The 23,982-nt window shown below is 36.1% G+C and overlaps 1 protein-coding gene across 1 annotated transcript in view; it reads right to left on the minus strand.

The window, feature by feature from the left end:
* rai14 (retinoic acid induced 14) overlaps positions 1–23,982 on the minus strand; it is a 65,855-nt gene that overhangs the window by 35,873 nt on the left and 6,000 nt on the right. The window contains 1 exon segment of the mRNA XM_056446156.1: positions 6,136–6,266. Within this exon segment, the coding sequence (XP_056302131.1) occupies positions 6,136–6,266 (131 nt within the window).

A 23,982-nucleotide genomic window follows, 5' to 3' on the forward strand; every position in this document is an offset into this window, starting at 1 on the left:
ATAAACATAAGCAGTAAAGAGACTCTTAAACTTGATAAATAAAACACAAAACAAAGTGTGTGCAATGGTCCTCAGTTTAACCTGCCACATAAAAATAATACCCAAACATACACATGCCCTGCCTTTTTTGTTATACAAAAACTTTAATGTTTAAATTTTAAGATAGCTAATTATAAATGCTAATCGCTGCTGTCCTCTGATTTAATTAAACGTTCAAATCAATTAAATGTTCACTCAGTCTCCATTTCCCACAAATCAGACAGCAGATTGGGTCTCATAACCCTGAAAAGAAGAGCTACAGACACACATTTGCTGCAGAACTCGCCTCATGCTATTGTAATTAATATGATCAAGTGTTCTCTCCAAGTCCTTTTCCAAGCTTGAATGACACGGTCACCAGAGCATATGATTAGCAAAACGAGCAGGGTCTTCATGTACGACTTCTCCATTATCGGGAAATTATATCTCCATGGTGAGTGTGACGGTTGGGAAAGACAGCGAGGCTTTGTGTTCTGCATGTGCCTCTGTGGAGCCCTCCAGCACAATCAACTCCTCAAACAGCAAGATAAGGATTTATTGTGAGCCCACGAGAGCTCAAGCCATCCTAACGCAGGACACTGGAGACTCATTGAGGTCAGCGGTGTCCGAGTTCATTACTTAGAGACTAAAGAGAGTGAGTTTGGAGTGGAGCTCATGCATTGATCCAGATCTGCTGCACTGCGCACTGGAATGCTGCTATTATTTCATTAAAGATGACACTTTCAAGGTTGTTTGTTTGCGGACTTGTTAATCCGGCATTGTTTTAAGATTTTAAGAGCTTTTCCGGGTTTGGGAAGTTCAACTCAGAGGGACTCAACTGAATAATTTCAGAGCACACTGTTGAGTTTAAATAATCCAGATGTCAGGAGAATAACACGAATTTTAGTCTACTGTGGTTATTTACCTTGATGATTGTTTTACAACTGTAAGAAAGATGACACATAGCGAAACTGTGCATTTGTTGTCTGCACACCTGACATACTTCAATGTGCTGTTGAGGATGTTTTCATCCACTCTGAGATGATTTTGAGTCTTAATTTGGCCGTGACTTTCTCTGTGTTTCAGCAAATGGAATAATTTTTAGTGACAAATTTTAACACACTTTTTGGGAAAATGCTTGGAAAATTTTCAAAAGTTCAACAATACACTCTGGACAAACTGACTACCCTTTTGTTATGTTTGTGGCTGCTTTTGCCCCATTGACTTTTACTATAATTGACATTTTTTGATGGTAATGTAATGACACCATTTAATCATGCATTCTTGATCGTTGCTGGTTTTCTTTGTTGGGGAGAGGTAAAATTTGTAATTTTTACTTTGGATCATTAACATCAGTGAAAAAAAAGCTTAGCTTATGGCTTAAAACTATATGGTTATATTGAATATAGCATGTGTGTGTGTGAGAGAGTGTAAGAGACTCTTATATTGGTATGTTTAAGAAAATAAAAAATAAGCAGCTCAGCTCTTAGAACATATTAAACAAAGTATATTTATTTATGAACGTATGTTATAATTTCTTGGTTTACTCCATGGAACTCCATATAAAAGTTTTGCACAGGCCTATCTAAAGCATAAATGCTGCCAGCTGATGATCAACAGTAAAAATCTAAAGTTTTAGCTCTTCCCAAGAGGGAAAAACATGATGAATGATTATATGGTGTCATGGCTTTGCAATCAAAATATTCCATTATAATAGAAGTCAATGGGGCAAAAACAAAACAAAAGGGTAGTCAATTTGAGCAGTACACAAGGCTTACAAGATTTCCAATGAATAATTCACTGAAATGCACTAATATGGTCTTATTTTTGTTTCCACGCTTCTCTTTCTAGTTTTTTTTTCTTCACACAAATGCTTAAAAATGTAATTACCTGGCTTTTTTATTTCAGATGCCTATTAACGGTGTTTAAACTTAAATAGATCTAAATTACATAAATTACACATTTATTGTGTGTCAAAATTATGGAAATCAAATTTAAATACTATCACTATCAGACTATCAGTGTTCCAGTTAAACATTTTTGATGAAGGCAACATACAGTTAAGAGGAAACTTATTAGCCCTTCTGTGCAATATTTACTATTTTTCAAATATTTCTCAAGTGATATTAAATGGATTAAGGATATTTCGACAGTATTTCCAATGATATTTTTTTTGGAGAAAGTCTTATTATTTTTTTAAAACCATTTTAAGATTGATATTATTAGTCCCTTTAAGCAATATTTTTAATTGTCTACAGAACAAACCCCTGTCAGACAATGACTTGCCAAATTTCCCTAACTTGCCTAGTTAACCTAATTAAACCTTTAAATTTTAGTACTTTAATCTGAATACTAGTATCTTAAAAAATATAGTAAAATATTATTTACTGTTATCATGGGAAAGATTAAACAAAATCAGTTATTGAGAATTAGTTATTAAAACTTATGTTTGGAAATGTGTTGAAAATTTTAAACAGATATTGGGGAAAATATTTAAGAAAGTTTAACAGGAAGTCTAATAATTCTGACTTCAACTGTACATTACAAAATGAATATTTATTATTAAACTTATTTTTAAAATGTCTGTATATTCATGCAGAAATAATTATGAATTTATTGTAATATATTAATTGCTTTTACACTATAAAACTGTCATATTATTGTATCCATATTTTTCCACTTTACATGCCATCTGGAAAAAATATAATATAATATATAACATAATACATAATATAATTTCACCAGCATGGACCACGCCACACTTTGAGCTAGACTTTATGTAGGATGAAGGGGTAGGTAAGAGAACAGTGGGATGAAAGGGAAAGGTTGGTAAGAGGATAAACAACAGGTAGGTAGGTTGATCGGGCGTCCTACGATGATCCCCAGAGTGGTGATACAGTCTCTGCAATATTTTGGTAGAGTGATTGGACCCTCGATTAAATCCAGAAGTGAAGAGAGGGCTATAGGATTGTTAATGGGAAGCGAAGAAGTAGAAGAAGGGAGGGTGGATTCGAAAGAACGAGAAAAACAGTGCTATAGGGCTGGTCTGCCTTAAATAAGTTTTAGGGAGTAGGTGATAGGTTAAGTAGACAAAGAGAGGAGTGGTTCCACCGCCGAACTTTGTTAACAAGTTAACTCAATATAATATAATAATAATATTAATAATAATAATAATAATAATATTAGAATATAATATAATATAAAATAATATAAAATAATATAATATAATATAATAATATAATAATTTGCAGATATACAGGTGTCTGCAGATATCATAATGTCAAATTTAAGACTTTTTAAGACATTTTTGAGATCATTAAGTATTAAATTTAAGACCTATATCAGAATATCAAAAACACGCACACACAAAGAGAAAATGCTAAATTACAAAATTAGTGGTAAAATAAATGTATTCAAACTGAACAGTACTAAAGACAGGTTAGACACACCACGACGATTTATACTTTCGACTGGTGCCACATCGTGCACCTCACGAAACGGATGAGGCTTTTATACTTGACACATTAGCCATTGAGATTTTCTTTTAAATGACAGGGGGTGATCAAAAGAAACAGACAGTAAAATCAGACAAAAAAAAAGAGAAGTAGAAAGTTTCCGGAACTAGGCCATATTATTAATATCATCGAAGATGTCTTTTTTTTTTTTTAACAAACTTATCCCTCAGGTTTTTCCAAACTCTTACCAAAATGTTCCTCCTTTCCCACGACTGTTGCAGTTTCTAGCCAAGAATTTTTGGTCATCTGGTTTTCCCTATGATCACGCATGGATTGATCATAAAGATGTCTGTACAGAAGTACCTGTTTCAGACAAAATCTCTTTAAAGTGTTTCATATTGAACTCAAATGAAATGCAGTGCCTCGAGAACTGTTCACCCGAGTCTCAAAAATTTCCATGAGCTCTGCTATGGCGTTATTTCCCTGACAAATGTCGTGAGCGCATTCATGCTCGTGCACCGATTTCCTGTTTGTGGACAAAACTGCGTGCGAGCTCTCAAATATAATACGCTGCTCGTGCGCACATTTTTTCAGGCTCTCAAATATGCACGGCTCACGCACAAATTTTCTTTGCAAAGAGATTCGCTCTCTCGCGTTACATAAATGCGCTCTCGATGTATAAAACTGCGCTTACTACGTTTGTCAGTGAAATAACTCCGCAAGACGAAATCTTGTTATGCGCACTCAAAGCGAACTTCCACAAACACAGCGATGACGTCACATTCGCCACGCGCACTGAATTTAATAACAGAAAGCTGATTGGCTGTTGCGTGTTGACCTCATTTGTAGTTGTAACGGCAAATTACAATTGGACTAGTCAAATAAAGAACTACAACACCACGGAAATCTAGCAACAACAACAAAAAAGAATTTAAATGAGCATTAGATGTAGCGTTACATGGAAAAATAAGACTTGTGCAAAAATATTTAAGACCTAGAACAGCGAATTTAAGACTTTTTAAGGCCTTAAATTTTAGATTTTTTAAGACCCTGGATTTTTTTTTTGAAGAAACCCTGGATATAGTTTGGAGAGCAGATCATTCGCACGTGAGAAGCTGTGTTTTAAGAGCTCGCGAGCAGTTTTGTCCACGAACAGAGGAAATCGGCACGTGAGCAAAGAGATTCGCTCTCTCGTGTTACATGAATGCGCTCTCGACGTATAAAACTGCGCTTACTACGTTTGTCAGTGAAATAACGCCATACTCCGCAAGACGAAATCATGTTATGCGCACTCAAAGCGAACTTCCGCAAACACAGCGATGACGTCACATTCACCGCGCGCACTGAGTTTAATAACAGAAAGCTGATTGGCTGTTGCGTGTACCTCATTTGTAGTTGTAACAGCAAATTACAATTGGACTAGTCAAATAAAGAACTACAACACCACGGAAATCTAGCAACAACAACAGAAAAGAATTTAAATGAGCATTAAATGTAGCGTTACATGGAAAAATAAGACCTGTGCAAAAATATTTAAGATCTAGAACAGCGAATTTAAGACTTTTAAGGCCTTAAATTTCGATTTTTAAATTTTAGACTTTCTAAGACCCTGAATTTTTTTTAAGAAACCCTGGATATAGTTTGCCTTAAGAAAATGTGGATATGTTGATATTTACATTTAAATACATCATGTAAATATTAACAGAATTATCCAAATCATTCCCTGCAAATTGACCACAGTGTTTTCTTACAACAATGCCTGTTTGTTGTGCAGATTGATCATTTACTTTTATGCTAAACGCCCCCCAAAATCTCACAGAACAGCATAGCAAACTCTTTTGTTAAGAATCTGATTTCAAAGTGTTGGCCTTATGATGTCAGACTCTAAAACGTGTGTTTATGGTAGATCTAAACTTCCTGTTATTCTCACAAACACAATAAATCTGTCCACATCATTTCAAAACATGTATATTATTTTCCCCCAAAAATGTGGACAAAAGCATGCAATTATTCAGATTTAGGCTCCAATAAAAAAAAAAAAAATCCTATTTATCTTTGCCAAGACAAAGAATCAAAGCACTCAAACGTCTTTGAAAAAGTACAACATATATTTAAGTGTCCTTTCTATGACTTCTACAAAAAACAGACAAAGTTACACACTGAAAGAGCCAAAAACGCTGAGCTGTCATATCAGTTTTTTATGGTTTTAAGTGCTTTAGGTTATTGTTGGATAAAATGTGCGTTGCATACTTTAAAACTGGATGAATGACTGGCACAAACAAAGCGAGCTTTCACATCTGAACATCTGTGTGCATACGGCAGTAAATTAGAGAAAATAAATGACATGATATGAAAGGCTGAAGGGTTGAATGAAGAACTAAATTTGTTTGACTGGGGTTTAGATTATGATTTCTCCTCCTAAATAAACACCCTGATGAACAGATTCACAAAAAAAAAAACACACACACACACACACACACGACTCAAATCTCTCCCTCAGCTGGAGAGTAAACACCCACATACAAACTCATTTTTATGCACATCTCAAGTGGGTTGCGGAAGGTAGTCTAGAAAGTCTCTCTAAACATGGCTGAAATGGCAATTAAGGCAGTCAAGGAGCAAATCAAATAGAAACAGAGCAGCTTCAGCTCCTGATACTTACGCAGACTTGCCCTCGCTGTCAAGTTTGGTGGGAGAGGCTCCTTTTTTCGACAGGAGGGAGGTGACTTTATCTGCCTCTCCATGCTCCACTGCACTCAGGAGACGCTCGTCGTTCTTGCTCCATTCATGGGTCTGAAGAAAAAAAATATATATATTTTTTTATGTATATATTAAGAAACATGTAAATAATGCATTGACAAACCAAAGCTCTAGAAAGAATACAGTTTAGAAGACAGTTTATAAGCAAACAATCTTGCACATGAATTCTGGTGTTATTAAAGGGAGACAAAAAGATTGAGTCATTCTGTCACGTTCATGTATTATATTTGTTTGTAATATATTTAAAAAAAAAAAAAAAAAAAAAAAAGGAAATCACTGATTGGTGCATTACTATACACTCACCGGCCACTTTACTGGGTGAATCTCTCCAACTGCTCATTAACACAAATTTCTAATAAGCCAATCACATGGCCGCAATACATTTAGGCATGGTTCAAACAGAGCATCAGAATGGGGAAGAAAGGTGATTTAAGTCACTTTGAACATGGCATGGTTGCTGGTGCCAGACATGCTGGTCTGAGTATTTCAGAAACTGCTGATCTACTGGGATTTTCACACACAACCATCTCTAGTTTACAGAGAATGGTCTGAAAAAGAGAAAATATCCAGTGAGTTCTGTGGGCGCAAATGCCTTGTTGATGCCAGAGGTCAGAGGAGAATGGCCAGACTGGTTCAAACTGATAGAAAGGCAACAGTAACTCAAATAACTAATCATTACAACCGAGATTTGCAGAAGAGCATCTCTGAATGCACAACATGTCGACCCTTGAGGCAAATGAGCTACAGTAGCAGAAGACCACACCGGGTGCCTCTCCTGTCAGCTAATAACTGGAAACTGATGTTAAACTTCACACAGGCTCACTAAAATCGGACAATTGAAGATTGGAAAAACGTTGCCTGGTGTGATGAGTCTCGATTTCTGCTGCGACATTCAGATGGTAGTGTCAGAATTTGGCATCAACATGAAAGCATGGATCCATTCTGCCTTGTATCAATGGTTCAGAATGGTGGTGGTGTAATGGTGTGGGGAATATTTTCATGGCACACTTTGGGCCCATTAGTACCAATTCAGCATCATGTCAATGCCACAGTCTACCTGAATATTGTTGCTGACCATGTCCATCCCTTTATGAACACAGTGTACCCATGTTCTGATGGCTACTTCCAGCAAGACAACGTGCCATGTCATGAAGCGTGAATAAATTTCGGACTGGTTTCTTGAACATGACAATGAGTTCACTGTACTCAAAAAACCTCCACAGTCACCAGACCTTAAGCCAATATAGCGCCTTTGGGATGTGGTGGAATGGGAAATTCGCATCATGGATGTGCAATCGACAAATCTACAGCAACTGCGTGATGCTATCATGTCAATATGGACCAAAATCTCTAAGGAATATTTCCTTTACCTTGTTGAATCTATGCCATGAAGGATTAAGGCAGTTCTGAAGGAAAAAGGGGGTCCAACCCGGTACAAGTAAGTTGTACCTAATAAAGTGGCCGGTGAGTGTATTTGTTAGGCTAAAAATAACATAACAGCTCTAATTCAACTACTCTATTTTAAAATCAACTCAAAATACAACTTATTTATCATGATATTACTGTATTTCTACTACAGTTTTTAGAATATAACCACTTAAATGACAGAATTACTAAAACATTAAATATCCCATTTTGCAAAAAAAAAGTTTTTTTAATGATTATATTATTATGATTTTTAATGAAATCATTATATGGTTTTCCTGAAGTAAATCGAGTGTGACATACTGACATTGTTTACAAGCTGTTTTACTGACGCTTTTCTAAGGCTGAAACAGCGAGACATGACACACTTCATTATGTTTCTTTTACATTCGGTTTATTGGTTCAGTCATGTTTGATATGCACATATTTATTCATGTTTATCAGAACTAGTAGTAAGAAAGAGGAATAGGTGATTTCGTAATGTGATGCTTGACACAGTTATTGCTAGAAATTTAGGATAGTATTATTAGAATATGAAAGCAAATCAAAACATAATTTTTCAATTATTAGATAGGAAAAGGGCATGACAATGTACTGTATAGTTTATAGTAAAGTTTTGTTCACCAGTTCTTTAAACATAAAAAAACAAAAACAGCACAGAGCAAAAGAGCAAAACTAGTATTTAAGAATCAATATCGGTTATCAAAAGGTCAATTTAAATTAGAAAATACATTTTTCATCAATAAAAGTGATTCTATTGTACACAAAGCATGACAGGGGCCAATAAAATATCTTATTTAAACATTAAAGTTTGAAATAACTTATTACTGAACACTTACCATAGTGATTCAGGATAAGGCCAAGATTAAATTTAAATATAAATTGATTCATAACATTCTCAATCATATAAAAGGAATCATTTTAAATGTAATAGTCTTTTAATATCATGAAAGGATTCTTGTTCTATTATGCTTGCAAAGATTTATTGCTCTATAAAACCATTGATACATTGAATGACCATCAGTAATTTAATAAAAATGTAGAAAGGTCATTATTTTTTATCAGAACAATATTAAACACGTTATTAAACAAAAACTGCAGCAAACCGCTGTTACAAAAAAGGAAATGTATATAAAACATAAAAAAGACAGAGTTTCTGTGGTGGTCTCAGACATTTGGGCACCACTGTGTGTGTAGCTTATATGATTAAGCCTTCAACTATGACAGTAACAAGTGACTTAGTATAACAAAAAAAAAAGTGTTTTCTTCCCCCTCAAATGTTCCCATAAAGTGATATATTTAGCTCAGAAGTAAAGGTCATGGGAGCTGTTAAAACATTTCATTTAACTTTAAATAGATGTAGCAAACCTGGTCTTAAAACACACAGTTAAGGAATAGTTATAGGAATAGTTGACCCCCAAAAATTGGCCTTATTATTTACACTCACTCATGCGGATTTAAAGCTTTATCATTTATTTTTGAAGTAATTCTGAAAAATGCTGTTTGCCAAGAACAATCGACTTCAATAGCAGGATTAGAAATGACTATGAAAGTCAATGGGTGCCAGCTACCAGTCTTTTTCAAAATATCTTCTTCTGTGTTCTACTTTACAGAAGAAATAAGTAAAGGGTGAGTAAATGATGGCAGAACTTCATTTTTGGCTGAGCTACACTTTGAACTGGAAATAAAGTAAAATTTTAAAAGCAAACATGTCAAGTTCATGACTAAAAACCTTAAAACTGTTTTTTTTCCCCTCTCTTTAGCACAGCATAATGGAAATCAACCAGCTTACCCCATTTGTCTTCACCCCTGACCTTTGAAGAATGTATACAAGTCAAACTCGAAAACACGAGTTACAGGTCTTTGGACAAATGAGAACATGTTGAGAGGGAGCTCTGACAAACTCAAAGAGTGGTTGAGCAGAGGAAGACGAAAGAGTCAGTCGCAGAAAAGAGAATAGTTAAATGGAGAAGAAAGATAAGCCTCCTCCAAACCTCCAGCATGAAAGAATGATGCAATGACACCATAAGCCACAGCATCAGTCTTTGCATCGGACTCAAATGAGGGCTGCTAATGCATAAAGTCTGTATATGTTACTGGACACTTGAACTGTGAGTTAACAACCTACCAGACACACTCCCTCATATTTCACAGCATTGTTGTAGTGTTGCATAACAGTGCTTTGTAAATGTGTAGATTAATTGCTGTTTTTCTCTCTCTCTTTTATAGCATATGGTAAAACTTGCAGAAAAAGCATTCAAAGAAATGATTACCATCAGAATGAGCAGGGTCCGAGAAAAGGCCATCTACTGTATATGATACAATGAATGAATTCACCTGAATTTCACCTATAATTCACAGGCATCTCGAGGGGAATGAAATGCCCATGGCATGAATCACATTATTTTCCTGTGGTGCTTTAGAAAGCTCTCAGGAACATGAAACTCTTTCCTAACAAGGGCTTACTCACAGATGAGAAACAAATGCAGACAAATCTAGTTAAAACATGTCTTTGTAGCTGTAAAAAACAACGCACAACACGGAGTATAGTCAATCAGAGTAAATGTTTGAAGACCCCTTTGAAGACTTCAGTGGAGGAAATACAGACCACAGATACTAGGCAGTTGAAAAACCCAAAAGGCAACTGCTGTAAATGTAGTCCATGCAGTGAAGTGATAGCAGACCGCAGAGGTCAGCCGGCGAAACGCAGAGGCCATTGCTTGAGTCTGTCACTATTTTTGAAATGCAGTGTAATGTTACACGAGCCGCAGTAAAGCCAGCGCTATTTTGGGAACGGTTTGACTTTGGCCTACTATCAGCAATCAGCTGGTGCTATTTACAGTCAGCTCTTGAAACAAATGAACAGCGTTTGGAAAAGAAACAGACATTTCTAAAGAAACTGTTGGAACAGGTCTATTGGCTGTCCAGGGCACTCGAACATCATTAACATTGAATACTTCAGAACAGAAGTGCTGATTTCAAAACAAACATGCTGAGAAAATCAATATGGGTCTATAATATTCCCGCTGAAGGTGGATAAAAATTGAGATCATACATGCATTTTTCATAAGTACATGAAGTGTGTGTTTCTGTTTTAAAATCTGTAAGAACATTTACAACAAGACCAGAACAGAAATGACATTTTAAGAGAAAGTGAACACAAGAAACAGCCTATAACAAACTACTTTTTCACAAGGATGAAGAAATAAATAAGCAGTAGAAGATTTCTGTAAAAGTGTGTACTTGACACAGTGTTTATAGTGTTTATTACTAATTATTACTTTCATTAGATTCATAGTGATCATTTAAAATAAAAGCCAAGTTTTGTTGTAAAGGTTTATCAATTAACAAAAATTCCTAAAAGATATAATGCGCGTCTGCAGACTGCAAGACAGGGCGTAACAAGTGGGCGTAACTTGTAATTACCGAGATGCATATGCCAAATCTTTGTTGTCGGCAAGATGGCACTGTACCCATCACAGCATTTAACATTTACACCTACTCCACACCTAAACCCAACTATCACAGTTATTACTGTCTAAACCTTCAGGGCTCGTAAAAGCCAGTAGCCAGATGTCCCAGGGCTATTGATTTTTTTAGTCGGGCAACCAAAATCTATCTACACGCTGCCCGGCAGGCTAGTGGGAGAAAAAATATATTTAAATGCTTTTACATTCTCTCACAAAGTGGATAATTATGTTTGTGCTGTACTGCTGTTAGGACAGCAATAAATCCACTTGTTGATAATAAAGAAGAAAAGCCACAACTACCTTACAAATAACGTAACAGTGTTTCTGTCAATTTAATCGCTTGTTCTGTACTTAATGTGCGGCACTGAAGCACACAAACACTCATCACACACTCAGGCATTGCACTGACATAAGATTTAGATACAGAAATAGCCTGAGCTAAAGTTAGTAATAATGTAATAATCATATGTCTTATATTTAAATCACATTAACGTGCCTGTAGCAGGAGCATAAACAGAACATCCTGATTCATTCCTTTGCCCTGCATGCCAGCTCCAAATAATGGCTTCAACAAAGTATATAAAATATATATTCAGGGACAATAAAAAAAACAACAACATTAAATAAAAATAAATTATTTATAAAACATTATTTTCTTACCTCAGTACTGTACAAAACTGTACAGTTTAATTGGACATGTCTTTGGGTTTTTAAACAAGCAGTTTCACATCATGTGGCCAGTGTAAGCTATGCGAAATGAAAAATATATATCTTTATGCATTTATTCAATATTAAGATCAAGATACGTTAGTTAGTCATTCAGACAGTAGCGTTCATTTTTAAACTATGAGTGTGCGCATCTCCGTGAAAAGCACATGCTTTAAGTCCCCGTGAGCCAGAATCTGCGATTGTTATTCTTTTCATATTGTCACGCAGTTTGTGCAGCGTTAGCCACGCCCCCATTACCTCAAAATCACCGAATCTGATAAATTAACTGAAAACAAACAGGAAATGCGTTTTCAGATTTCAATTAAAGATAAGAGGGGCAAACAATTTTTTTGTAATGACATGCACAGATGTATTGTTCACCACACAACTAGCAATGTGAGCTAACAAAATCCTATGCTTAGTTTTGATTTCTTGGGGACTTTAAGAATATACTTTACAAGCTAATATTTCTGCGGTTATTCAACAGGATCGGTAAACAATTGACAGTCAGTTTGTAAAAGGAAATGTCCGTTTTCCTTTTTTGACTTTTACTTAAAAGGATCGTTAAAGGAGCAGTTAAGCAAAAATGCAAATGCACCCACTATTTACTCCCTTCACATGTTTCAAACCTGTTTTTATCTACTCTGTAACATAATGTAATGTCTTTATAGCTGCAAAAAAATAATCTAAAACAATGTTCACTTAACATTTTTTGGGTTATTTAAAAATAATAATTAAATAAAAACTTTAAAAAGTTAAATAATACAATTTTGGTTATTTAAAAATAAATATATTGCCTATAACAAATGCCATTATATCTTTTTTATTTAGTAAATGTATGTTTTTGTTTAATAAATTATGTATTTTCTATTTGGGCTTATTAAATTTATATTCAGGCTACCAAAAACTAAAGAATGCCTGTCCGAGGGCTACCAGGAATTTTGAAATTTTGTGAGCTCTGACCTTCCACAACTATAATAGATATTAACATGTACATCTACCCCAAACCTAAACCCAACCATCACTGTTATTAACCTCTACAAAATTTTATGACAATTTTATGGAGACAAACATTTGCTGAAAATGTTCTCTGGAAAGTATTTCTGCCATCCTGCCAACAACATCTCGTTGTGACATCTCGCATGGTTCAGTAGGATCTCTGTAAGTTTCTCTGTAAGGATAACTGTAAGTTACACCTCTACTACAAGTTGCACTGCTATCTTGCAGTCTGCAGACAGATTCACTTGAACAGATATCTAACTTAAGAACATAAATATTACTGATAATCTTTGATCAGTCTGCTTTGTACTGTATTTGCGAATGGCATTTCTGCAGAATCTTTACTACAAAGATATTTAACAGATACATGCATGTTTTGGATTAACGTTCTTAATACAGCTATTTCAGAGAGAGGAAAGCAGTGCATGATTAATTAAAATTAAACGCACAAAATAAGAAAAACATTCTAAAACCCTAACAAGATGCATAACAGAAAAAAATGGAAAAAAAAACATGAATCAGAGATGCAAGACAAATTGAAATGTATTATTATTATTACTGACATTGCCAATTGGACTGCACAAAGCAAACGTCACTCTCATTCCATTGCCAGAAGTGACATGATAAACAAGCTTCAAGCTTAAATCAAGACATTTCAGCTATTAAAAGAACAGATTTGATACAACCAGCAACAGCCCGGAGAGCTCTTTTTTTGTCATGGTGGGTCTTTGCAAAAACAGGAAGCACTTAACATTATCTCAAAAGGGCCTGTTGAACTAAATAACCAGTGGTGAACAGGGACAGATGGCACAAACATTACCTCCACCCATCCTTCAGCGTAAGCATTTAACTTTATCTGATAAAAGTCCTCGTTGGCCGTGCAATATTTAGAACCAAAGGCAAGACAAGTGGTTCAGATCAAACAGTTTTCATGTTGAATTTGCGTTATCTGTCCATAAACATATGCAGTTAACCAAGTAAGACCGAACGTAGAAGTTTCATTAGTTATATGATGGGAATCAGCGGATATGAGGCATATTTATAGCACATGGTATAATCTCTTTGCTTTTTAGTGCTCGCACATTGATTTATCTCCTGCCAGCAAAATAAACTGTAGATAACTTTACTTCCTTGCCCATTGGTAAAACAATGTAGGCATGTTGCCAAGAAGTAATCCTGAACTTGCCATACTTTCAGTTAGCTTGGTCCTAATGCTAAATCAAACATGAGACTTTACTTTGGTTTTGCATGAAAATGAACTCCACAATGAGATAAATGGAAAAATGGCCTGCTGATGAATGAGTTGATACTGTCTGTACCTGTACAAAAGCCAACTGGATCAAATGCTCATGGCCATGTGAACCTGCCGTTGACTTTCAAACTAATGGCTTCTCGAATTCGAAAGCGGCAGTCGAGCACCTTGAGAACAGGCTGGACTATGACCTCCTATCACACGCGTCTCTGTTCACGTCTGGCACCAGCCGTGTTCTCCGTCTGAACGATTACACTCACACTGCTAACATTTGGACCGCTTCTCCTTGGATTCCTGAGATGATAAGCTGAGAGCAGTGTGGCGAATGCTCGGAAAAGCACATTCCTTTGTGAGACTGTTTAAAGCTCACAATCACTCTCACATTATTAGTTTTACGTGATGGATAATCAAATGACACAACAAAGCTTCAGTGTGAACATGCTTGACTTGATAAGATAAATAAGTGTGATGAAATATGGCAATTTTCCATCAGTTTCCTCTTTACAGCTGCATGTTTGCAGCACTTATGCCTGGCTTTCCTGCGAGCACTCAGACACTGAGTCAAAGTCTCATATGCTCACCAAGGCAGCATTTATGTGATCAATAATACTGCAAAAACTGTACGACTGTAGAATATTCATTTCAATAGATTTTTTAAAAATAGCACTTATTCCTGGAATAGCAATACTTTAATTGCAAAAAGTTGAAAACAGTTGTGCTGCTCAATATATTATTTGTTGTTTTTTTCCATGATTTTAAGATGAATGAAAAACAGTTCCTTAGAACTAGAAATCTGTCAGTGTACATTAACTAAATTCCTCTTTTTATTACAACTATTTAATGCAGCTGAACTATTGGTTTTTTAAATATTTAAATAGTAGTTTAGGGCTGCACAATATATTGTTTCAGCAATGATATCCATGGTTATTATAGTTAACGAAAATGAACAAAAATACAAAACCTAAATTTTAAATCATTTTTGTTAACTGAAAAATAAAAACGAGCTTTTTTTTTTTTTACTAGAACTGTATTGTTTACAGACAAAACTAACTTAAACTAACTAAAATTATAGCAAAACTATCCTTTGTTTTCATCTTTGTAGATGTATTTAATACATAAACCTTTTGTGTGCCTTTTAGAAGTAAATCTATTTACTTCGTGCTGCCAGGTTTTTGACCCGCAGTCTGTAATCCTGATGCCATTGGCCAGATCAACCAAGTCATCGATGTTGCTCCCCCGACAAAAACAACGATGGACATCACAGCAGCACGGTGACAGTGACTAATACAAAGACTTAAAATGATTAATGTAAGCACATTTGTGCCCAATAATGGGTCTTATTTCTGTATTAGTGATTGCGATTGAATTGTTCTTTTTAAGCGAATCTTCTAAGTGAACCGGTTGAACTAGTTCACCAAATCGAACAGAATCATTTAAAATGATTCACATCTCTTATTCACAAACTACTTACTTTTTAACAAGCCTAATACCCCCCTTGACTCAAAACAAACCAATATATATGGAGTTATTCAGTTATTAGAACAGTACACTGAGATCAAATTTAAGAATCGGTGAACCGATATTACTGGGCATGTGTGATACAGCAGATGATGAACCGAACCGGAACAGTACATGACAGCATGCTGTGACTGAACTAAACTTGAACAACTGTAGCGAGAGTAAACCGAGGGCTTAAATGAGAGAATCTGGCAAAAACGTACGTTTATTTCATAACAGAAAGTCGTAATAGACTTTAAATAAACGAATCAAGCTTCAGTTGTGTTGCAAAACATAATTGTAAGAAACTTTTCAGGTGATGGTTTTAACTGACTGAAATTATGATTGCTGACTATATATTTTTGGTATGCCGAGTCATAACATGGGAGGATTGTCACAAAAGATCTTGTTCGCATTAAAGATCTGAACTTCCCATTACTACTGTGTAACTAAGCTCAGAAGCAGCCTTGCACACATATTTTACTTAAGGCTGCTTTCTTGTGGGCGGTTGTATTTGAATTTGAAGATGGGTAATGGTAGATAAAAGTGGTAATGTGTCCTCTGAATACGTTTGCAGCCAGTTCACTACTCAAAGAACAGGGCAAAATCTAACTAATAATTAACATAAGTAAATCTAATGTTTAAGTGGCTATATGTAAGAATTTATGCAATAAATGCTTTTTAAAATTCAGAATGCTATAACATGTTGTAACAAAAAAGATGCCTTTCTTTGACAACTTCCTAAAAGCCTGTAATCTGATTTATTTTGTGAAAGACTTGGGTCGTGTTTCCCAGGAAAGTCAAAAGGATGTGACATTTACAAATTCTCCTGAGAGCCACTCTTTTGTTCCATGACAAAAGAAACAAAAGATTAAAAACAATGGTGAGGATCTTTTGTCAATTTGTCATGACAAAATAAAGAATTTATTCAAAGTATTATAGTCTTACACAGCCAGATCTGTCTGTTGTCCCAAATACACTTTATAATCAAGCAGACATAACAATATAATCTTAATGACCTCGTCTGACGTCATGGTCTTAGTGAATTGCAGAGTTGTGCAAACATCTAAATATCACTATACATGATTAATGTTTTCTTAGTCTCAGGTTTCAAACCGCTGACATTTTTCTTGTGCGTTTACTTTGTTGTTGAGAGCAAAGTGTGCCCTGTAAATTGAAATCTTCTTCTAAACATCTCTCAGCAGGATTGACATTGCTTCATTTACGTGTCTCGGCAAGGTCTTACCAACTTCTTTCTACTCTGCCGTGAGTATATTATGGCACTAAATCATGTTACTTGTACATTATCGGAGTACAAACTTACAGCGTCTTTAACTGCAAAAATGGAGGGTCCCAAATTGGGAAAATGTCTCTAAATATTCCCTACAGTCCAAAAAGGACCATCAAACTCCTTGCTCTGAAATGTGAAATATGATGTGAATGAAATATTAAGCCTTTAATATTGGTCCATCCAGCCAGCCTACACCAGCGATGCCAGTTCAGGAGGGTGAAAGTACACTAAAGACATAATCTCCCTCTTAATCTCATTATTAGATTTTCAGCCATGTGGCATATTGATAAAACCCCAGTGAATAGGGAAGAGCTTGAGGGGCTGAAACGGAAGGCTCTGGATATCCATTCAGGGCTTTACCATTAGCATGGTCTGAGCGTGTGCTTTGCAATGCTGCACTGTACAAAAGACATCCTGATAGAACTGCTGAGATTTCGAAGAGAAAATCTTTGGTTCGGTTTCACGTAAATGCTCTGTGCAGATAAACAACAGCTGTTAAAGCCACTCTGTTATTCCCTAAAGCTTGATTTCACACATATTGAGATCTTTTTAAAATCTGGTTTTTGAACCAGTCCCCCAACCCCCAACAAAGCATACTTTCTACTCATATAACCAACCGCTTCTTCCATAAAAAGCAAAGAGTCTTTTTGTGGGAAGCTATTACATGGTGCCTCCCTTTGTTTAACAAAGTTCAGAAGCGAACATCACAATGAAAATCCAGAGGTTTGAGTAATAATGCCATCTATTTTGCCAGAAACTGTTACAGATGAAGTCCATCTGTGGACTAACCTCAAAATAAATCCAAAAGATGTTGTCTTGGTCCAATCTAAAGCAGACCTGAACAATATGAGGGGCAAATATCTGTAGCTCTGGGAAATAATTGTGATGTTTTGACTTCCAGTACCTTCTAATGCCAACCACATGAACATTTTATGAAAAAACAATGCATCTTTTCTACCAAACTACAGCTGTATCTGTTTAAACAATTGCAGAATGTGGGGTGGTTTACATTGGTCAGAACAGATTAAAAAAGACAACAATGAAAAAAAAACACATGATTTGTACATGGTTCTGTAAACAAGACTTAAAATAGACCTTCAGTGCAGACCTTTGAATCACATAGCATTCATCATCACATTCCACCAAACTCATCCACTCAAAAGGAATGTGCCTTTTAATCCCTTGAACTTGAATTCAGTCCCATGCCAAATCTCTTGGAGGAACTCTACTAATAATTTGCTTCTGAACAGAGATGAAACAAGAGGGTGAAATAATTTTGTAGAGGCTAATGTGTACGAGGATTCAGGGAAAAGTTCAGAAACTCTGGATTATCAGTAATTAGAGATCAGTGAGGTCTGTCTAAAAAGTATGAAGGGTAAGAGGAGATTTTTCCTTTTTTAAGAGCTGCCAATCACAATAAGGTGACGACCAACTCCCAAACCATATATAATTCTTTTTAGTTTAGAGCTGAAATCATCATTATTTGCAGTAAAATGCCAGACACATTAACACTGTGACATGATTACGTGGATTAATGAAACACACTTCCACATTTCCCTGCCTATTATGTTATCACACTGAAAGCCCTTTTTCCATAGTATATGGACAAACTGCATCATTTACTTCAAATATTTATCTCTCCATTGCTTTTCCAGAGTGTTCTTGAATACAGGGAAATAACAAAAATGGTGTGAAATGATAAAATGATGTGACTGCTTCAGTAAATGCTGTTTTTATAAATATTTTCCTGCAAATTTCAAAATTCTTGTGAAATCTAATAAAACGTCAATAAAGTCATGTTTAGTGGTTGCAGAAATTACTAAACACACTTGGTGGCACTTAATGGACATTTCAATTGATCCAAAAGAATCAGATTGGCAAAATGTCACCTGACGCATACTTTTCATGGGCTTGGGTTCAAAAAAAAAAATCTACAGAATTCATTATAACATATGCAATTACCTTAATTAAAGACTCAACCTACAAATCAAGATTATTCAAAAACATTACATTATTGTGAGACATAATTCTGGTGGTGAAATCGCTAATCATTATAATTTTGCTACATGTTCTCTGTGGTTGTCAACAGTCAATGATCTCTATTAGGGCTGAACAATATATCTTTTGAGCATTGATATCGCAATGTATGTATCCACAATAGTCATCTCAGAATTAGATTATTTAATAAAGATTAAAAGACAAAGATATTAAATATGATAGCATAAAATTATTTATTCAATGATGACTAGGTTATTTTACAATTGATTGTTCAATTTCTATATTTGAATACTTTTAGACTCCCCAGAAAATCATAAGGCACTGTTAATTTAGGTTTTTTTTTTTTTTTGCTCTGCTGTAATTATATATGCTTGTAATTTATTATGTTTAATGCAAATGCACTGCATAGAAAAGGACTTGATCGTCCCAGTTCCATATCTCACAATGTCTGATTTAATCTCTATTACAGAACATTTTCCTCTCACGTCCAGCTCTCATACACAGCTTGCTAAACAATGCAGTGATATACTAAAATAAAATGTAAAAAAACACGCCCCCACTCCTGACATACATCCACAGACATGCAGTTGCTGTACAAGTTTTACAAGTTGAACTTAAGTTTACTTGGTTATTTCAAACTGTATAGTCAACCTCTAGATCAGAGATGCCCAAAGTAGGGCCCGCAGGCCAAAGTTTGCCCATGGTAACCTTTGATTTGGCCCACCAACCATTTGAAAAAAGAGGGAGAAGGTTGGGGAGGTGTTTCGATTTTAACACAAGCCTTTGTTTCTTTGTTTTATTGCTGAACTACAAATAAAGCTAGCTGAAATTAAATGTTTCAATTAAATGTTGTAAATGAATCAGACTTTTAAGATATAAAAACTTTCACTTGTCAAAAAGCAATGCACAAGACATCGACAAGCAAATCAAGCAAAGGCAGGAGCAGGTCGACTAGTGTTAATTTAATGTAATATGGTGTGATATATTCGGTTTGGTATGTATTCAGCCCACATCTCTTAATCAAGTTTGGTTTTTGGCCCTTTATAGGAAAAGGTTTGGTCACCTCTGCTCTAGACAAAGACTATAAAATAAACAAGACATGTCACTTGTATGGTTTTTAATGGGGAAAATTGCAATGGTCAATATGGTGACTGAAGCTCCACCTTCTAATAGAGGAGCAAATCCACGAGCGCTGCAGACTCTCTGGGGGAGGGGCTCGAACCAGACGGAAATTTCTGCAAATTTGTGTAATGCAAAAGTTTAGAAATTAAACTAAAGAGACAGTTGTCTTTTATTTTTTTTGTTGATTCCTAATATGAAATTTAATCATAAGCTTGGTAATAGGGTTGGGTCGATAGACGATGCTATAGTCCATCGCCGAGAGCTGATAGACATCACGATGCTGAGCCGGCATCGCGATCCTCCGCCCCACTGCCGTCGCAGCAGCAACCTGCTCGCAAAAAATACACACTTAGGCCCTGTTTACACTAATACATCTTAGTTTTAAAATGGCTTTTTAGAACTAAATTGATCCACATCCACACTGGCGTTTCATCTTGCATTTCTGAAGAGCTCTTCATCCACACACACTCCACTGAAAACACACATCATGTTACTACACACACACACTCTGTCATGCTGCAGCATATGCACGTGTCTAAGCTCCAGCAGTCAGTGGGTGCTTTGAGCACAAAACCCTAGAGAGCAGTGCACGTCGGACAGTTTAATCAAGGATGTACCGCTTTCACTACAGTTGTTAAACATGATATTTAATTAATCTCGTCTCTATCTAAAGACTCTTCTGTCTTTTGAATCTATCAGGTAACGCGTCACAGCATCAGTACACTGCTTCAATCTTTCGCTTTCTCGCTTGACTTAGTAATTTTAGCGAAAACCTCAGATACTGTTGGTTGGTTCCTGTTGGTTGTGCACCTTTTATACCAACCAAGTTTGTCGACGCCATTATAATGACACAGATCACTCTGCCTATTCATGCCAGAGTCTCGCGGAAAAAGTGATCGACAGGTGGTAATTTGTTTGTAACTTATTTTTATTTATTTATGATTTGGTTATGGGTAAAACAAAGACCATGCGGGTCAGGTAGTTGAAACGGTAGGCTACAAATTATTCATTCGTTATGAATTAATTAATTATTCATAAATAATTAATTCACCACCACCTACGGTGCCATCGTCCATCACAATGTGTCACATTAGACATCGTACAATGCCAAATTGGCCCAACCCTACTTGGCAAGCAATTTTAGAGAATTTGATGTTTCGCCATTCAGAGAGAATGCCAGAGAGGCATTTCAAAGATGGCTGCTGAGTGAACTGACCTGCCTTAAAGGGACTTTGCTCTACATCAACTCTTAAATGCTTTCTAAAACAAAGAGTTGCATACGAATAAGTAAACCGTTTGAATCTGAGTGAATTATTTTGTACTGTGAAGACAATATTTTGCTTTTTTTTTTTAATATTCAAATTAAAAAGAAGAATTCCATTTGGATTTTGTCCTTGCATCTCCTTGAGTTTCCTTTCTTACTAAGACTGGCATCCCAGCAATGCCACTGGAATCCAGGCAAAAACACGATTAAGAAATTTACATATGGTTTAGTGGACATGACTGACACATCACGCTTTTTAAAATAATTAATCACATTATATTAACAACACTACTTTTTTCCCACCATGACACTCAGTCTCCTTAAGATAACGTTCAGTAAATGAAAAAGCGTAGCAGAAATAAATTGCTGTTTGTACGCAATCAACACACACACAAACACTTCTCTGGGATGAGCTTCCTGAAGCACTACTACTAACAGCTAGCGGTCTGCAGCAGTTTAGGGAGGCAGACATGTTTGATTCATCCTGACGGCTAATTTCTCAACCTGGAAAGCCTGTCATTACTTCACCACCGACAACTGTTACCGAGATGACTCATGCTGAACGCAATCTGAAAGCTCAGACTGTCTTAGATCACTGAAGAGATACAGATGGGCCATCTTGTACTATCAAGTCTGCGCTTTATCAGACCACAAGTAAATGCAGGGAAAACAAGGCAAATGGGAGTCTGGAATGGCTGTATTAGAATGTAATGTGTGGACCAGAAGGGATATGAACTGGAGGTCAAAGGGAGGAGGGGTGGTGGTGTTTGGGGGCTAGATTTACTAATCTCCGAGAGTGGGGCAGCAGAGTCTGGTCTAATACAGAAACCCTCTACTTAATGCAGATACCTGCTGTGCCCATTCTCATCCGCTTTACGACTGCTGCCAGATTCACTTTGATTGGACGTCTATGGTTTTTAAGGTTATCTGGTTGGTCGTGGACTGAATAGATGAGCGCTGTTAATGTGATTGGTGAACCGAAAACAGAAATGATATGGGGGTCAGTTGTTTTAGTAGACAATGAGCAGACATGTACAGTGGATCAAAATAAAGCTATTTTTGGTAATCGTTTTCATGTTTGGCTGGCATGACCAAAGATATGAAATGAATACACACCTGGCACTGTCGATAGAAGGTGCTATTTTTAAGGCAACCTACTTTAGGAAAGGCTACAGGACTGTTAGTCCGCCAGCCAAGACCGTGACCCTCTCCCTTTAAGGTTTGAATTAAGCAGCGACTTACGATTGCGGGCGAGTATGAAAGGTGTCAGTCTCTGACAGAGGATATAAAGGAATTAGCGTCTGACCAGCCTGCTATGCCCCAGCATTACAGTTGAAAGAAGGGGGAAGGGATGTTATGTGTGTATTCAGTGAGAATATTTGAACCGAGTCTGTGAAAAAGCGTTCAACCCACAAAATAAATATCACACAGGAGACAGTCGCCTCTGCCATTTGAGGTTATACAATGTAATGAAGGGTTGTGTGTTTTACCCTCACATGGCAGAGACCCCGTTTTTAAATCCCCTGGCAGCCATATCTAACTGATGAGGTAATTCCAGAAAGCACGGCTAGCTTTATCACTAGCCAGCCAACCCTACTACAGTACTACTCCTACTACTCCTCAACCACTTTAACCTCTGCACTGGACACTGATTCCTCCCAGAATGGACGCACTGACCTGAGGTGATCTCAAAAAACCATTAACAACATTATAATGCCATTAATCCACATTCTTCTGTTGACTAAAATTTTATGGGAAGACTAAAAGAAGTCCTTATCTCTTCTGGCAGTTCGGGATAGATTTCACTGAGGGCTTCATCTTGTTGAAGGTTGCAGTTAATGCGGAAAAGAGCAGGGGTAAGGACACTAATTAAGTGCCGTGGACATGACTATGTTCCAGATGAGATAAATCCAGCCTGCTGGGAGTCTTGATGTGATTTGAAAAGACTTGGATGAGGAAAATAAATTGGGAAGACTATTTAGTTTTCATAACACGTTAGCATTATGTTATCATCTTGACCTGCTTATTAGCTGTAAGGCCACAGATGAAGTAGGCTAAATGAGGCATTCACACAAGGTTTATTCTAGGGTTGACTTTAAAAAAATTGTATTATACAAAATGGAATAATCCTAAAACATGAATAAGTGCAATTTTTATTAGTTTTATAATATAGTTTATAATAGTTTTATAATGACCACATACACACTGTAATATGGCTTAAATTAATTATAGACAACAACTCAGTTGAAAAAGCAATGATACTAACTTTATCATCATTCTAATGTGTTGCATATTTTGTATTTGATATTAGTATAGTATAGTATAGATTAGTATAGAAGCCTCTATATTGTCTGTGATTTAAAAAAAAGCACCAAAGGCATTATTGTTACACTTTTAAGGCTACTTCACAGAGCCATGTCCACTTAAGCAGCGCTCAACAGCATTGTTGACTCAAAAAGAAAACAATCTAGCTGCAGTTTGTGATATTTTTATGCATTTTTAAAAATTAGTTGTTGATGATTTTTTGCCTTTATTGTGACAGAACTGTGTCTCAAAAGAAAAGGGGGTGGTCTATTGGCTGGGACTCAAACTTTGGACGCCTGAAGAGCAATGATGCTACATGTTGGCACACTGCCCACAAAATTATCTCCTTGCAGATTGCTAAATATTGCTGTGCGGCTAATTTATTTCCAAGATAAAGCATTTGGGTTTAAGTTCATCAT

This window comes from Danio aesculapii, chromosome 21 (genome assembly GCF_903798145.1).
Source record: "Danio aesculapii chromosome 21, fDanAes4.1, whole genome shotgun sequence".
In the NCBI taxonomy this organism is placed as follows: domain Eukaryota; kingdom Metazoa; phylum Chordata; class Actinopteri; order Cypriniformes; family Danionidae; genus Danio; species Danio aesculapii.